Source organism: Erigeron canadensis, chromosome 3 (genome assembly GCF_010389155.1).
Source record: "Erigeron canadensis isolate Cc75 chromosome 3, C_canadensis_v1, whole genome shotgun sequence".
Taxonomy (NCBI): domain Eukaryota; kingdom Viridiplantae; phylum Streptophyta; class Magnoliopsida; order Asterales; family Asteraceae; genus Erigeron; species Erigeron canadensis.
The window spans coordinates 31,838,170-31,856,535 of NC_057763.1; the positions used below are offsets into that span (position 1 = coordinate 31,838,170).

Genomic DNA, 18,366 nt, shown 5'->3' on the forward strand with positions numbered 1-18,366 from the left:
ACAAACCATTATGTCGTTCCGCTCGTTTTGAACTACATATTCGTGACATTTTGAAACGATTATGACGTTAATATCTTTTATAGATGTGAGATGTTAACGGGCTCATGTAAGTAGATAAAGGTAGTACATTTTATATCAATAATCTAAAAAGATTACTACTCCATCATTAATTCATGGGATTTTCTAAATGGTTTAGTCATCTATTTATGGATAGTGACATTTAGTGTCTACATGTAACAATTCATCTTCAGATTGTGACATTTAGTTTCTACGTACATGTAACAATTCAGCTTTTTTGATTCTTTAGTTTTCCAAAATGAAATTTAATGATATTTAAGAATTCATTTATGTAATGTTTATTTAGAATAACAAGATCGTATGTCTATCTATAGTCAGAGACGGTACCAGGAAAAAATTCCAAAGGGGGCAAACTTAGAAAACTTATGAAAATAAATCTAAAAGAGGGCAAAATGTTAAAAATCTATAGAAAATTTTTAAAATTTTCTGAAAAATTTAAAAATACATGACAAAATTTAAATTTGGAGAGGGGCATTGGACCTCTTTGCCCCCCTTTAGTACCGCCCCTGTCTATAGTTAAGCTTGCTTCAAATATCAAGTCACCATTACTAGCGATATAGGGTTAAATCCCGTATTTAATTTGAAGTATTGAAAGAATTTGAGTCTCAAAATATTTTAGTTTGATTATTTCTTTTGAGTTTTATTTACCAATTTGTTCATTACGAAGCATAATTTGTAACTAAATACAACTTCAATTGGAGTTGATGTTTTAAGTTTTTCTCCTCATAGTAATTACCGGTAATTACTTAAGCAATATACCTTTTAGTTTTTCAATCCCTTAATATAGTATGTCTTTTTTTTTTTTTAGTTTCACTAGTAAATTAATTCTAGAATTAATTTTTGAATATTGAACATTTTAATTGTTAAATGAATTAGTTTGTAAATTAATGCTAGAAATATAATGTTAGAGTCAATGCTTAAAAATACTATCCAAAAATAGATGACTAAACCATTGCCCTAACCATTGGCAATGTTTAGAAAATCCCTTAAAATATTAATCACTTAATGTGTAATAAACACAATATTTTTTGGATGATCAAATTTAAATATAGAAACCTCACTGACAACACAACTAACTGCCGTAGGTCACGGCTTTATCCTTAGCGAGTTAGCGGTGCTTATCCATTTTTTAATGTAGTGGTAACCCTTAAGCAATTACCGATGCTTGCCTCTCTACCGATTTTATGTGATGGTATCCGTTAGGAGCAATTATCGTTGCTTTTAGCTAGTTTTGTAGATTGGCGAGGAGCCAAGGGATGAGTATTAATTCGATACATAGGATTAAGAGTACTACGTACCGTACTTTTTTTAAAATAATTAATTAGTTGTATATAGTACATAAATTTTGTAGTTTGAAAAGTACATTTTGAGAAAAAAAAAAAAAGAAGGTAAAATTAGAAACCTCCACTTTATAGGATCTCAAATTGATAATGTGAATATATAGTTTAAATTTACATATGAATCTTCCTTCATATGTACTATGTAGTACGGAAATAACAAATTGAGGGTCAATTAACAACCGTAAACTAATAATTTGATAATGTGAATATATAGTTTAAATTTACATATGAATCTTCCTTCATATGTAGTACGGAAATAACAAGTTGAGGGTCAATTAACAAGCGTAAACTAATGTGTCACACGGAGATTTCATTACGTTGATGATGGGAAGCTTCCTTCAATTCCCATGGGCCATTGACGACGTCGTCTCATGAACTTTCCTCTCTAGTCTTAACTCTCAACCTCATGATATAAATAGTAACTGGCTCTTAACATTTATAAATCACACTTTCTAAAAATCATCTCAATCAAGAGACACATTCGAAATACACTTATTACTACTATTATCTTTCATCATATATTTTTTCATCTATTCACTTATAATGGCTAAGGTAAATACATTTATTATATTGTTTACTCTTTTTAATTTGTTCTGTTTTGCATTCATTTGTCGATCTCAATTTTCATACATTTCATTGTTTTTGCAGCAAAAGATTGTCGTGAAGGTGACCATGAACTGCGAGAAGAAATCTCGCAAGGCTCTAAAGATAGCGGTTGGTCTTTCTGGTATGATCAAATTCCGATCTTCAATTCCTTTTTTTTTTCCGTATAATTGTATGTTTAATTGTATAGTATGAACTGATTAATTAACTATACTTTGAAAATTGATCAAAAAACAGGAGTTGAGTCAGCGTCGTTCGTTGGATCAGATAAAGACCAGATAGCAGTGACGGGTGAAGGCATTGACTCGGTCGAGTTGGCTACGTTACTAAGGAAAGGTGTCGGGTACACCGAGCTACTTAGTGTCGGGCCTGTTGAAGAGAAGAAGCCCGAGACCAAGGAAACAAATAAGCCCGCGGTTGTGTCAATGCAAATTGATCCTTCTAATTACCACTACTACTATAATAATAATGGCTATGCCATGCCTTACTATGTTTATGAGTGGTGATTGTATACCATCAATTGAAACAGAGCCAGAGATCGATATATGAAAAAAAAAAAAAATTTAAATATATGTGGTTGGACTTATTAATGCTTAGTTAGATTCATTTCACTCTCATTTTCTTCATGCTTTTACGGATTTTTGTAAGGATATATAGACTGAGGAGGTTCATGTATATATATGAGTACATTAGAATGCAGTTTAATAATACTATGTGTACGTGATATTCACGATTGTACGGTTTCACTAAATATTTTTTTTATATATAATATCTTCTTTTGTTTAAGTGTATCTAGTGATTATTTATCAAGTAGGCTTTTGTCATAGTTTTGGTTGATAATTAATTTACACCACTAGTATCCCAACCACAAAGTGTGAGCCCCCATGTCTATAATGGTATATATGATAGAGTAAAAAGCAGGCCCCCTGTCATTAATAATCTGGTCGGGTTACCAAAATAATGGTCGGGATACCAGACGCCTTAATTTATATGCTATTGTTTCATGGCACTACAAGAAAAAAAAACAATAAATGACCGGAATTTTTTCGGGGAAGGCACTATGTCGCGAAATGTCACTGAACGATAAAAATATTAATCTTTTATTGATGTTTCCGGTCAACAGACTTTCAATGACAATATTATCGTCGCAAAAAAACTAATTTACTTCAAATTTTCATTTTTTAAAATGCAAATAAAAAGAAAAAGAATGCAGTCTAATTGATTACTGTACCTTTTCAATAATATTTTGATTAATTGATAATCTTAAATACCCAAGATTCAACCCGAGACCAAACTCTTTCAAACCCAGATTTAATCAAAAATGGTTTGGGTGTTGGAAAAACATGGCGGTTTGAAATCAATTTCGATATTCGAATGTTAGGATTGGGTAGAGTTTCGGTTGGGGTCGATTTTGGGAGGAAAAGGCCCAACTTTTGACCAAAACTGGTTTCAAACCGGTTTGGGTTTCATCAAACTCGGTATTTAATACTGTTAACCAAAACCGGTACGGGTAAGGAAAAAAAATGATTCCAGGCACGCCCAGGGCCAATTTTCTTCTTTAACAAAAAAATATTTTTTTTTTCCCCCTGTGGACCTTATACATAAGCAAATTGGGCCCTTAAACTCGATACATCCATTTATAGTATATAGTTACTGTTGATCGAAAGCCTTTTACAAAATACAGTAAGAATTGTCTAAACAATAAATTAAGTAACGATTGGTTCATTACTACATTAGTCATCACCGTGGTTGAATGTTTAGCATTATCAATTTTACACCAATCATACCCATGAGTATGGTCCATATGAAAAGATGCAAATTTAGGTTTGGTCCAAATAGAATTTCAAAAGTTTGTATTAGAAAATTAATCTGGTATATAAATCATGTATTATCTGTATAATTTACACAATTTATATTTATACTATTTGCTGTAAAATTTGGCCATTATGAATTCTTGAGCCAATGTTAATAGAACAATTCTACTTATGAATGGTTATAAACTTAAAAATCAATTGACAAAATTGTAATACAAATTGTATATATAACAATTGAAGTTCGAACTTCAATTGTTTTTTAAAATCACCACCAATTTTTTTTAATTTTATTTTTAATATAAACTTTATTTATTTGTTTTTATAATCTTTACCAAACTTCTATAACTTCTATTTTTGACACAAACTTTGTTTATAGTTTCTTATAGCTATAGGAAATTTGGATTGTTTAACATTTTTGCCACAAAATTTTTAACTTTTTCGCTTTTGGCACAAAATTTTTTTTTATTTAGTTTTTAAACTTTTATTTTTTTCTAACTTTTGTCACGAAAGTTATACTCTCTTTACTTTTTATAACATAAATTTACTAAAGTTTTCGCCTTTAACTTTTTGCCCCTTACGTGAGGGGCACATAATGCCCTTAACGGTAGAAAATAGATGGATCCGTCTGTTTGGACTAAGATCGCCACTAGGTTGATATCACGGGAACGAAAAAGCGACTTTGCATACGTTTTGATGATTCTTGCAAATAAAATGATAACACATGGACCAAAAAATTTTGTTCTAAATAATAAATGTCACATGTATGATGTCATTCCATCAAATGCATTTTTCTTACCTTCAAAATTCCAAGTCACTTATGGACTTTTAACGTTTAATGAGTATTATATATTGGGCAACTAATTTATAACATAACATAAATTTATAAAAAATTTATACTAAAGTTTTACATAATTATGTTATAAAAAAATTATAACATAAATTTACTAAAGTTTTCGCCTTTAACTTTTTGCCACATCACTTTCGTTTCTTTTACTTTTCGCACGAAGATTTCGTTTTATTTACTTTTTATACTTTTATTTTTTTAACTTTTGTCACGGAAGTTTCATAATCTTACTTTGCACCACATAACTTTTGTCACGAAAGCTTCATTTTATTTAATTTTTATACTTGTACATAACTTTGAGTTTTTGCACATAATTTTCAAATTTTTTTAACTTTTTGCACAGAAGTTTTGTTTTGTCAACAAAGTTTCATTTTTTAACTTTTTACCACAAAGCTTTTAGTTTTTCAAGTTCAGCCACCAAAGAAACAATTAATATTTGTTGGCAACGACCGGATAATCACAGACTAATATTAGAATATAACAATATGAAACGGTGTTTCTATTATAACAAAAAACTTAGCCTTTTAATATTATTTTGCACTACTTTTTATTATTCGTTGTATACCTTTTAGCCTTGGTATGCTTTTGTAATATACATTTATCGTTATGCATGTATTACTACTTCATATAGTTACAATTTATACGTATTGCTATGTGTTTCGGGGCAACGCCGGGCACAAAACCTAGTATTATACTATTAATATATTCTCTAATTTATTTTTATTAAAATAAAAATATAAAGAAAGTGTTCGAAAAACTAGTTTTATCTACCAATATATATATATATATATAACAAGGTGCTAAATTCATTCATAAACAAACAAGAACTCTTGGATGGATTCCATCTTTGATTTAGAACTATTAGATCAAATTTAATTATTTCATCTTTATTAAATGACAATATTAATACTTATACTTTTTATAACTATACAAAAAAATCCCTCTTTATATTTAATTTACACTTTTTGTTTTTCCATCACAAATTTACACTTTTTACCCAATAACTTTAATATAAAATATTCAATAGATTAATAGCTAATATATATCCTAATAATAGAATAATACTATTTATCTTAGATCTTATTCAATAGAATAATAGTTAATATCATATGAAAAATATAAAACATATTTTAATTTGAAATATTTAATATATGTTTCATATAAAATATATAGATCAATTCTTTATTAATAAAAATAATAAGCTATATTTTAAACAATAATAAAATAAAATTGAATATTAATAATGTGGTAAAAATCTATATCTACAATATATATATATATAATGTCGGGTTTAGAAATTATCAACGACAGTGTTGAGAAGGCCGAGTTTAGCTTAGGTGAGTGACAACTTTGGGAATGTCAACCTTTAACATTGATCTGTAATTTTTGGAGCATGTGGTGACGGAAAAGTTGCGCTCTATTAAACAACATAAAATAAATTATCGAAATTAATGATATATAATTTAGCTTCTAAATATGCATGACTATTGTGATTACTATTATAAAAGAATTTGAAAAAAATATAACGTTTTTACATACAATGTACATTTACCCAAACAAAAAAAAACCCTTTTCCAACCCTTTTTTTTTCTATTCTATTAAAAATAAAAATAACTTAAAATTTTTACTCTAACAATAGAGGGGTTTATCTCAAAAATAATGTTTCCAACCAAGTGATGTACTTTCAAATAAGAGGCCTATGACAACAAAGTCAATGATTGTATGTATTCTTTATTTATCAATACTTTGTAGGAACAAATTACAAAAATACCATTAAAAAAGTTTACATTGTACCAAAATTGGAGTGGGAACTTCATCCATGGTTATACTTCATAAATTTTGCAAAGTTATTATATAACAAAATCTAAACTCAATACTAATGTGTTGTTTATGATGAATTCTAACTCGGCAATTCAAAGTACTTAGGATATATTATTTTTCTCTATTTCGATTGATAAATATCACAACTTCAATTTTTTTTTTTTGTAGAAGGGGTAAGGGAGGAGGGGGGGGGGGTCGAACTCGGAAGGCGATTGTCAGGTAAAAAAGTGGGTGGTTTAGGTTTTGGTGGTTTAGATGCTCTTAATTTAGCATTAATATGTATAAATGGATATGACATGTGGTTCAAAATCTGAATTACGTTAGGTTTAAAATCATCAATGTGATTCATGGTTCTAAGTTTGCGTTCTCGTGTAAAACAAATAGTAATAATATGTAGGCAGATATATGTTCCTCATTCTCAGAGACACACTCGATTGCTAGCCCCCTTAAGATGTTATTAAAGAACAGTTGGGAGTGAAAATAAGACAATATTCACCAAATTAGAGTGGGGACTCCATCCATGGTTATATTTCATAAATTTTGCAAAGTTATTACAGAATAAAATCTAAACTCAATACTAATGCGTTGTCTATGATAGATTCTAACTTGGTAATTCAAAGTATTTAGGATATATTATTTTTCCTCTATTTCGAATGATAAATATCACAACTTCATTTTTTTGGTGGAAGGGGTAAGGGAGGAAGAGGGGGGGTCGAACTCGGAAAATGAAATGTAATGGATCTACTAGAAGGCAATTGTCAAGTAAAAAAGTGGGTGGTTTAGGTTTTCGTGCTCTGGATACTCTTAATTTAGCATTGATATTGTACAAATGGATATGACATGTGGTTCAAAATCTGAATTATGTTAGGTTTAAAATCATCGATGTGATTCATGGTTCTGAGTTTGTGTTCCTGTGTAAACAAATGTTAATAATATATGGAACTTCATTCTCTGGGGCACACTCAATTGCTAGTCCCCTTAAGATGTTATTAAAGAACATTTGGGAGTGAAAATAAGACAAGATTCACCAAATTGGAGTGGGGACTCCATCCATAGTTATATTTCATAAATTTTGTAAAGTTATTGTAGAAAAAATCTAATCTCAATACTACTGCGTTGTTCATGATGGATTCTAACTCCGCATGTAACACCCCGAGCTAGGCTTGAAATGCACCGAAAAACATGACACAACATGGAGTTACCGTAGAACGAAACTATATGAAATTAAAAGGATTCCGTGAACCCAACAATTTAGTTATAATGTCACAAAAGCATAAGGAGCATTCAACCATCAAAAGTTTACAAAAAATAACATTCAAAAGATGGCTCATGATCCTAAGCAAATCCCATCAACGGTAATGAATCACGGATCCATGGTCAAGTCCATCATCTAGCAAAAACACATCAAGCTCTAGGATTCTCTTGATTACTTGAAAAGTGTACTAAACAATGTCAACACTAGGTTGGTGAGTTCGTAGGAAAAATTGAACCAGAACACGTACCAATGTCATCCTATACATAATTATATCAAACATAATCTAAGATTTTGCACACTTGTACACAATGTCTCTCAATGTCCGCATGTCGTCCCTAATGTCATCAAGTTCCCAAAAGTACTCGTAAAATGTCATCAAGTACATATCGTACCCGTATAATGTCATCAAGTACATATCGCACCCGTATAATGTCATCAAGTACTAAAAGTACCCGTTTGTATTGTCATCATGCACTTTATGGTATTCATTGCACATAATTTAATCATCCATGACCCTCATTGTCCACTAGATAACCAAAACACCATGTCTATATATACCTCATACGATACTACTTTTGAAAGGTCTTTGATGCTTATATATAGGGTCACCCGCAACCTTCCCACCACATCTCCAACCTTACAAAAGGCATTACCGTCTTCCGTATATACACGACGTACTAACCTATAAACATCTCAACATACACATACAATAACCATACAATGAAACACATATTTGCACGTCTACACAACCATCACACAACATGTAAAATCACAAATGTCATCATGCACGGAGTACACTTTCCAGCCCGACTCTTTAAGGGTAAGGGAAACTACGAAAAACTCACCTTTGTCGGCAATAGAAGTTAAGATGGATATAAGATGAGATTAACTGTGATTTATGCGCTCCACACGTCCACAACCTAATAATGTATAAAAATACATGCATTATTTTCCAAGACGAGTCTCTAGTTAGGTTTTAATTAAGAAACGTGGCTTTGGAAGACCCCCGAGACCCAACATGATCCTTAGAGAGTTCACATAGTAGTTTGGAAATGAGTCAAAGTTGCCTCAAGGTCGTATCGTCCCTAAACTATAGCTACACATAATGTGGTTTTGTTAATGTCATGCATTAAGTTTCAAAAATGACACTTGACTTTGAACGACTCGTTTGTGATGTGTATAGCACCAATAAGGTCTTAAGAGGATGCGTTGGAAAGGTTGGGACGATCCTAGGATAAGAGAAAAAGAGCTAGGAAATGAATAAGCTGATAAGACCTCCAATTGAGCCGCAATGAATGGTTGCACCGCAACTAGATTTTCTGAATTTTTTGTTGCGCAGCAACTTGGAGTTGCGCCGCAATGAGCCCAGGTCTGCACCAGCATGCAGATTCGAGCCAAGAACAACCAAAATTGACCCCAAAACTCACATAAGGCCTCTAAACCAATTTTGAAAGCTACAATACCCAACCTTGAACACAACTAAACATGTTTCATCATTCAAATCCAATTCTTTAACATATTTACATGTCTAAATCGTTCTTGACCCATTTGAACACAAAATTGACCCAAACCTAGTTTTTGGCTTATAATTAGTTTTGAGAAGCTCTTGAACTCGTTTTTGCACATAATAAACTCATTTGAACATAACCCACTCAAAAGATTCACTTCATAACATCACATCACTTTTGACTCTAAGTTGATTTTTGACCTAATTGAAGAACTTGAAACCCTAATTTTGGATTTTGAAGCTAGGAAGATCAAGAGTGCTTAGATTTAGTTGATATACAACTTTAATAACTAGAAGTGATGAGTTTGAGATAGAAAACACTTACCAAAACTTCCACAAGCAACCAAACCCGAATTTGACCTAAATGAAACTTTTTCTTGTATTTGAAACCTTGAATTTTTGATATGATGCTAGAATGATGATGAAGATGATGATTTTGTTATGATTTCTACTTGAACACCATTAAATTTGTGAATTAAATTAGAGAGAGATTGAGAGCTTGAGTGTGTGTGATTTGTAAGTAAATAAGAAAGAGAAAAAGATGGAGAAATGGATGGGGGAAAAGGGATAGGGTTGGGTTAACTTTGGTGGGTCATGGGTTGGGCACAATCCATGGGTAGGATCCATTTACATTTTACTAGTTAGCTTGAAAGTCATCTTAGTGAAAAATCGATTAGCACCTATTAATGATCTCGACTAGCACATAATTCTCAACTTGAACAATAAATTGGCCCATATGAACACATTGCACTCAATTGAACTTTAAATTGCACTAGAACATATATTAACTAATACTTAGTCAAAAATACACATAGTCCAAGAGTCAAGAACCACATTTGTTACACCGCAATTCAAAGTATTTAGGATATATTATTTTTCTCTATTTCAATCGATTGATAAAGATCACAACTTCATTTTTTTGGTGGAAGGGGTAAGGGAGGAGAAGGGGGGGGGTCGAACTCGGAAAATGAAATGTAATGGATCTACTAGAAGGCAATTGATATGTATAAATGAATATGACATGTGGTTCAAAATCTGAATTACATTAGGTTTAAATTATCAATGTGATTCGTGATTCTGAGTCTGTGTTACTGTGTAAAACAAATGGTAATAATATATCGGCAAATATATGTTCCTCATTCTTTGAGACACACTCAATTGCTAGCCTCCTTAAGATATTATTAAAGAACAGTTGGGAGTGAAAATAAGACAAGATTTTGGAATAATTATTGGCTTGATGGTGGCAAGCTCGCAACTCGGTTTAGAAGGTTGTATGTTTTGGCACCATCTAAAGAATGTGTCATGATTGATATTTTTTATGATATGACATGAAAATCTGAATAACAACGAGATATTTGTAATGACATGGATAAATAATAACTTTTAGCATTGAAAAATTTATATAATCAGTAAGACTTAATGAGCAACACAACAAGTGTTGTGAAATTATCACGGTCAAAAAAACAAATGTTAATAAAGTGAAATTAAATATTTTAATTTGTTAGTTGTTAATTAAGAAAATAGTATTTTAGATATATAGTATAAAAATATATTTACTCGCGTATTACGCGGGATAATAATCTAGTTACTTTATATAACACTCGTAAATAAATAAAAATACGCGTGGTTTGTTGGATTATATATTCACATAGACATAGATAGGAAACTTCCCTTGGGCCATGGCATTGACGTCGTCTCTGGTGACCCATCTGCTACGTAGTAAGTACACATCAGTGCATTACTCAGTTTTGGACTCTATAAATACCAACCGACTTGTAGCATTTTTTTTCTCACTCTTTAAGCATCTTCTTCTTCTTCTTCTTCTATTTCTTGCTTCTAACCTTTGTAGAGACAACCAGCCCAAAATACATTCATCATCATATAAATCATCGCAATGGCCAAGGTACTTATATATATGATCTACATATTTTAATAATAATTGTCATTTGCTTTTACATAAATTTTGCATATATTCATTTGAATTACCTAGTTAAATTTTAACATTTTGTATATATTGAATTTTCAGCAAAAGATTGTGGTCAAGGTGTCAATGAGCAATGAGAAAAAAACCCGTAAGGCTCTCAAGATCGCGGTTAGTCTCTCAGGTAAGATCTTGTTTAATTCATATATAGTATCAGATAAATATTATGCTAACAACATTTTATATATAGTCCAAATAAACTTTTGAATTGTGTAACTAAAGTGTAATTTGGGAATTAAATTAATAAACAGGAGTTGAGTCAGCATCATTCGTGGGTTCAGATAAAGACCAGATAGCAGTGACTGGGGAAGGAATTGACTCAGTCGAACTGACGACGTTGTTAAGGAAAGGTGTAGGATACACAGAGCTATTGAGTGTTGGCCCGGTGGAAGAGAAAAAACCCGATGCCAAGGAATCGAAACCTGCGGAGGTGTTGATGCAATTTAATCCCTACCAGTACTATTATAATGGCTATGACTTGCCTTACTATGTATATTAGATGTGAGATTTCATCAGCTAGAAACAGAGCTCTTTTATTAATTAGCTTAATTAATTTGTTTCATCTCCCTTTAATAATTTCCTTGTTTTGTATTTGGATTTTTTGTTTGCAAAAAACATATATAGCGAGCCTTTATGTATATATTGTTTCCGTGATATATGAAATAAATGAAAGATTCATTTTGTGACGATTTCTAATAACATCTCTGGTGCAAATCCCAGTTTTATCTCATAACATTGTCATAGGGCAAAGGGGCTAACGTCCCCTCTCAAAATTTGAATTTTGTAATATATTTTTAAATTATTTATGGATTTTTAAATTTTTTTTATAGGTTTTAAATATTTTGTCTTATTTTAAATTTATTTTCACAGATTGTTTAATTTTGCCCCTTTGAAATTTTTTCTGGTACTGTCTCTGACCATAGCATTGTGATAATACTGAACCCTTTTGCCTTCAATAGTTCAGTTTCATACATCACTTTTTAATTAAAAGAATCTTTATATTAAATTAAATAAACATATTTGTTAATAATGAAATTAAAAAATTATATTTGATTAAAAAAGAATAAAAACATAAAGCTACTTATCCAAGATGAATTAATAGAGATTTTATTAATTTTTTTTAAATTTAAAGTTTCATCTCAAATATTCTTGTGATAAATAGAAGACTAAATTAAGATGGGTTCATGATCTTTTGACCATAATGTAACACTTCTTTAGTCCTGTACTATCTTTAAAATTATCATGGATTAGAGGAAAGATAAAGAGAAAAGTAAATATCTAGTGCCTGTTTTAACAAGCTATAAGTCCTAACATCATTTTTGACTTTCTAAAAGGGACAAGCTATTAAGTCCTAGCATCATTATTGACTTTCTAAAAGGGTGATTGAGATAAAAATAGTTTTATCCATTTTTAAACTTTACCTAACAAAAAAAAAAATGATTCCGGTGTACCGGACATGAAAACCGAACATTTATTTTGTACGAATATCTATAAATATGAAGGCTCAAACCACTTGATTTAAAGATAAAAAAATTTTGATGTTCCACCTTATTTATACATATAACTATTGTCAACTCACACCCTATATATACCCCATATATACTTTCAAAATATTTTTCTAACCCTATATACCCAAACTACCATATTTTTTATTCTTACTATTTAAACTAAAATATCTCTGACTAATATACCCATGATATTATTAACTAGATTAAACCCGTACGTTGTACGGGACTCATCAAGAATATAAATAAAAATAATTAATGGTTACATTATCATTCATATTTTATGATAATATAAAAAGCTATTAGATTACGATTGTAAATAGTAAAATTATAAGGTTTCAAAAATATTGATCATGGTTAAATGTTTTTCTCAATTTACATTTTCAAACTTGCATCGAGATATATCTAAGTTTAATTTAAAAAAATCATACTCATATCTGGTAATTATTAGTACTCCGTATATAACTATAACTATATAATAACAATATAATGATAATAATCATAATGATGGTTAGTAGATAAAAATACATGGAGTTTTATTTTAGTTAAGAAAAATATTAATATTAATTTTTAGTTAAATACTAAGTTTAATTTTAAAATAACCAAAAATAAGCAAAATTTATAATATTTTGACAACTAAGCAAAAATCCTAGTTGTTATCTAAAAGTGGGTGCCACATAGGAAAAAAAATATATAATCTCTTAGTTATATAGAGAGATGATATTATTTACAACATACTCCTTTCTACCCATATGTACGATAAGTACATTATATTTATTTACATTAATTTCTTTTACATTAATAACTATATTGCTACTGCAACTGTCGTCGCTACACATCACCTTGCACGGGTGTTGTAACGTCCAACCATTTTATCTTAAGTTTAAACATTGTGACATCATTTACATCACACTTTTCGTCTTAATAAAACACAATTTTGTTTAGTTCTTTTATTTCCAAAAATATAACTTTATAAAACAATGTATATTCATTTATTTTTAGAGAAATGGGTGGACGTTGATATCAAATCAAACGTCTAAAAAATTACTTGTACCTCTAATCAAAACCTATAACTGGTACAAGTTTCATTCTCTTCAGGCATCTCAAACATCTTTTCTCATATTTTACCTACAAAATGTTTAATAACGACGGGGTAATTAAGCTTTACGCTTAGTGAGTATATAAACTAGTATTATATAGTTGAAGCAAATTAATATAAACCATTTATTTCTATTATATAGTTGAAATTAATATAAACCGTTTATTTTTATTTTTCCACGATACAAACATTAAATCAACCAATACCAATCAACATAAAAACCTCAGTATCAATCATGTATAAGTTATCATAGTAATTAACTAACATAACCACTCATGTTAACATTAACTTCATCGTGGGCCCACGTCTAACTTATCTTGTCATATGACAACGGATTTCACGATAGCCCCATCATCACAACGGCTTTCACGATAGCCCAATCGTCACAACAATTTTAACGATAGCCCAATCGTTTTCAAACGGCTTTAACGATAGCCCAATCGTTTGCATGCAATATTGACACATATACTCGCAATCACTTGATATATCATATTTGACAAGCAATCATTTCCATTTTAATCAATATAACTCAAAACATTCATCTAACACAATTATATTCTCTAACTCGTCACGTATATCGTATATGGCAACTATAAACCAAACTATCACATTACAGATAAATCCGACTTATATTTCTTTTGCATATATAATAATAGTTTATATACTCACCTAACAACGGTTATTCTGTCTAACTGACTAGCTATAATAACTCCACACTCAAACCGAAGTTATCTTATTTGAAATATGAGTAATCGTCTCATACGGTTGTCTTCGAACATGCATAGGAATCGCTCACTAAACTACTTCAATTCTTTGTATTTTTGTTTTAAGTTATTTCTTCTTCTTGTTAAAACTTTAGACAGCCTTTATTGTAAGGAGGGATCGAGGTAAATGGAAATGTAATTGTGTCATATGAAAGTCGGTTCTTAATATATCTATATACTATATGACCACTTCCTTTGTATGATTGTATCTAAGTATCTTTCTTAGTCACCTAACTCACATAATTTTCCTTTTTATCCCAAGGCTGCTTAGACGATCCCGAGTGTGCTTTTAGCATTGTTGGAACATGACTAAGCAATTTTGCTCACTCCTCAACTGCCATGTGTCCACCTCTTTCTGTTTTGGCCGATTATCTTTGTTTTCCACAGTTCGTATAAATTGTTTGTTTATTTATAGTTTGTTATAGTAAAAAACTTATACTTGTATACTACTAGTATTAATTTTATAATTTAATTAGAGTTATATTCGTTAGTCTATCGTCGATCCATCTACTTTTCGTTATTTCATATTATTTTTAGTAATATAAAAATATCTTGAAATTTGGGATGTTACATGTGTCTTTTCAATTTGCTGTACGTAAAAATGAAAAAATAAATTAGAGAGTGAGAAAAAGAAAAAAGGCCATTCAAATTCTCTACCTTTTTAAGCTATAATAATGAATACATAAACGTATATTCGTATTTTCAAACTATGATTCTATGGATGGACAAATTAATTTTCGTATCTTTAGCGGTTATATAACTTGGTTTTAAATAAAATAAAATAAGTATTAAAGTAAAATAAATAAAATAATAAGTTTATATTCACTGAAAATCACCATGTATCATGAAAATCATTATGTATCAATTGTTTCATGAATCTCCATGCATCAATTTAACAATAATTAAAGGGTCAAAATCTTATTTTACTTTAATATATACTCGTATTTCTTTTACATTATCCAACCCTAACTAACTTAGTTATATTAGTCATTATATATTCTTAATCAAAAGTGGTCTTTATATTCTTACTCGTGGGTGTGAAACTTCCCCCAATACTGTGGGGCCAACGCGTTGACTTCGTCGTTGTTTCTTACTCTGGTCCAATGCCCCGTTTGCATGTTGTATTGATCCAAAATTCCTCTATATATAAATAGTCAAATACCACCCTCACTCGTATTCTTAAATCTTCTAATTAATCTAGTGTGTTTAGTGTAAGAGGCAATACAAAACACACACACACGTACTGCTTATATTATCGCAAATCTTATACCAAAATGGCAAAGGTAATTAATTAAATACATAAGTACGTACGTATTAGAAGTTCAAGTTTTGATTATGTTATGCATTATTCAAATAATTATAATATGAATAATTTGGTTGTTTTTATAGCAAAAGATTGTAGTGAAGGTGACCATGAACTGCGAGAAGAAATCTCGTAAGGCTTTGAAGATTGCGGTTGGTCTTTTTGGTAAGATCGTATTTCAACTCGTTACTAATAATTTTGTCTAAATTACGAATATATATTTATATTATACATTTGAGCTAGTTGAGCAATAATTTTGTCTAACTAATAAATCGACGAATATATATATATAAAACAGGAGTGGAGTCCGTGTCGTTTGATGGATCAGAAAAAGACAAGATAGTGGTGATTGGTGAAGGAACCGACCCGGTTGAGCTAACAAAGTTGCTAAGGAAAGGTGTTGGATATACTCATTTGGTTAGTGTCGGTCCCGTCGAAGAGAAGAAACCTGAAGTTAACGAAACGACGAATCCCACGATCCTGCCTTTGCAAATTAATCCTTACCAATATTGCTATAATGGTTATGGCATGCCCTACTACTATTGTTATGAACTACGAGATTTCATCAACTAATACATAAATCAGAACACATTTGTAGCTTAATTTTTTTAGTTTCAAATTGTTAATTAGTTGCTTAATATATATATATAAGTGATTTGTAAAACATTTGAAAACCGGCAATGTCGACCCGCCTATAATCCGTCTTGAAGACAATACATGAATTCTAAGGCAATGTCGTCCAGACATACCCAATAGATCGATTAATTAGCTTTTGCATAAATAATTACATAGAAATGGCTGTGATATAAATATTTTTGTGATATAATTATTTTTGTTGGTCTAATATATATGGAGCATATATAAATGAAAATTTTTGAAATTTTGTACTAGTATCCTCTGGCTATAATTAATTATACAGTGTATAACTACTTCACTTGACTAATGCTCATAAATTCTTTCTTCTGGTTTAAAAAAGAGAATTAATATTTGTATCACAAAAATTAACCATACAATATAATTATTAAAATATATTATATAATTCAGTAAAAGTAAAACATATTTATGAGAAATAAATTAAAAATTATGATAAGAATATCACCCTTTTAGAAAATGCAATTTATAATAAGAAGTGAATATGTGAACCCATAATATATAAATTATCAAAATATATTATAGTAATGGATTTTATTCCAATTAACAGATTCCAGACAACCTATAACCTATTTGATACTAAAAGATATGTCGATCTCATGATATAAAATTGTTGTTATTTCTTCCAATTGTTACCATTATCAATCAACTATATATTAAAAAAAAATTCGACATGTTGGCCATAAGTAACAGGCAACTGAAGTTTAAAGAAACTTATTAATAATTTGGATATATAGTTAGCTTTAATTTTATAAAATAAATGTTAACTAATTAGATAATTAACTACTTCCAATTAATCGTTATCAATCTTCTTTTTTCTCGAGGACATTTATCACTGGATTTGTAAAAAATCAAGGTTTTGAAGCAATTTTCTTGCCATTGTACCTACATATAAATGGTTTAATTTTCGTGTTTCATTTATAAACGTGCACAAGAGAATGGTTTAACAATTTGGATTTCATTTTTAATTTTTTTTTTTTAACGGCAAATTTGGGCTCAACGGCATGTCTTTTCATATACCCAACTTTGATTTCAGAGGAAACTTATTGTAGGAAAACCCATGTCTCCATTCGTGGAAACATTTTGCTCACACCAGGACTTGAACCAAGGACCCTTTAATATTAATAAAAACATTGATAAAGTTACAAATATTTTGTGTTTTATACTTACAAAATATGAAATATTAAAGGTGATAGGGACTCAAGACTTAATAATTTTATCTTTGAGTGGAAACATTATTTCGGTTTAAACGGTTTAGCCGGTTTAGACCAAACCGTGCCCATCCCTACAAGGAGGATTTGGCATTACCTCGCGGTCCTCACCAGCATTAATTTGAGATATCAGAAATCACTACCATCGTTTCTTTCTTCTTTTTTCTTTTTTTAATTCTAAAAATGCTCTTCCTTAAGGATGTCAGTCATGATGTCATACGTGATACAGTATATGATTGTCGTCAAACAAACACCCACGCGTTTTTTTAGTTACAAAGCGTTCATGCATGATTCAAAGATTAAAAGTTCTTGTACGAATGTATACGACAAAAGAGAATGTTGGAGAATAGTTAGGGACGTCCCACTTGACTAATTTTTAGGATTATTGGTTTCTAATCTTGTTTTTTTTTTTTTTTTTTTTACTTTAAGAAAGACTACTGATGGCAACCGCGTATGCAAAGTCCGCAGCCATGTTACCAAAATTCGTTTTATATCAATTTTCTCAAGTAATAAAAAGTTTAGAAATTAATGTTTATCAAAATATAAGATCTGAATTAAACATGGTCCCTAACTCCGTATGGATCAGACAT

General features: G+C 30.2%; 3 protein-coding genes across 3 annotated transcripts; all 3 read left to right on the forward strand.

The window, feature by feature from the left end:
- Positions 1-1,876: 1,876 nt before the first annotated feature.
- LOC122593880 (heavy metal-associated isoprenylated plant protein 47-like) lies at positions 1,877-2,632 on the forward strand. Its single transcript, XM_043766334.1, has 3 exons — positions 1,877-1,970; positions 2,067-2,145; positions 2,259-2,632. Exons 1-3 carry the CDS (start codon positions 1,962-1,964, stop codon positions 2,525-2,527), a joined length of 357 nt encoding a protein of 118 aa, XP_043622269.1. The 5' UTR covers positions 1,877-1,961; the 3' UTR covers positions 2,528-2,632.
- An 8,430-nt stretch (positions 2,633-11,062) lies between these two features.
- On the forward strand, positions 11,063-11,939 carry LOC122593915 (disease resistance protein RGA5-like). The gene is made up of 3 exons (XM_043766374.1): positions 11,063-11,165; positions 11,289-11,367; positions 11,495-11,939. The coding sequence occupies exons 1-3, from the start codon at positions 11,157-11,159 to the stop codon at positions 11,740-11,742; spliced, it is 336 nt and encodes a 111-aa protein (XP_043622309.1). The 5' UTR covers positions 11,063-11,156; the 3' UTR covers positions 11,743-11,939.
- Positions 11,940-15,811: 3,872 nt separating this feature from the next.
- Positions 15,812-16,525, forward strand: LOC122590514 (disease resistance protein RGA5-like). Its single transcript, XM_043762712.1, has 3 exons — positions 15,812-15,894; positions 16,001-16,079; positions 16,213-16,525. Exons 1-3 carry the CDS (start codon positions 15,886-15,888, stop codon positions 16,485-16,487), a joined length of 363 nt encoding a protein of 120 aa, XP_043618647.1. The 5' UTR covers positions 15,812-15,885; the 3' UTR covers positions 16,488-16,525.
- The last annotated feature ends 1,841 nt before the right edge of the window (positions 16,526-18,366 follow it).

Excerpts from the sequence above, each read along its gene's own strand:
- LOC122593880 (XM_043766334.1), top strand. Across the intron at positions 2,146-2,258 it reads GATAGCGGTTGGTCTTTCTG|GAGTTGAGTCAGCGTCGTTC; the intron begins GTATGATCAAAT and ends ATCAAAAAACAG.
- LOC122593915 (XM_043766374.1), top strand. Across the intron at positions 11,368-11,494 it reads GATCGCGGTTAGTCTCTCAG|GAGTTGAGTCAGCATCATTC; the intron begins GTAAGATCTTGT and ends ATTAATAAACAG.
- LOC122590514 (XM_043762712.1), top strand. Across the intron at positions 16,080-16,212 it reads GATTGCGGTTGGTCTTTTTG|GAGTGGAGTCCGTGTCGTTT; the intron begins GTAAGATCGTAT and ends TATATAAAACAG.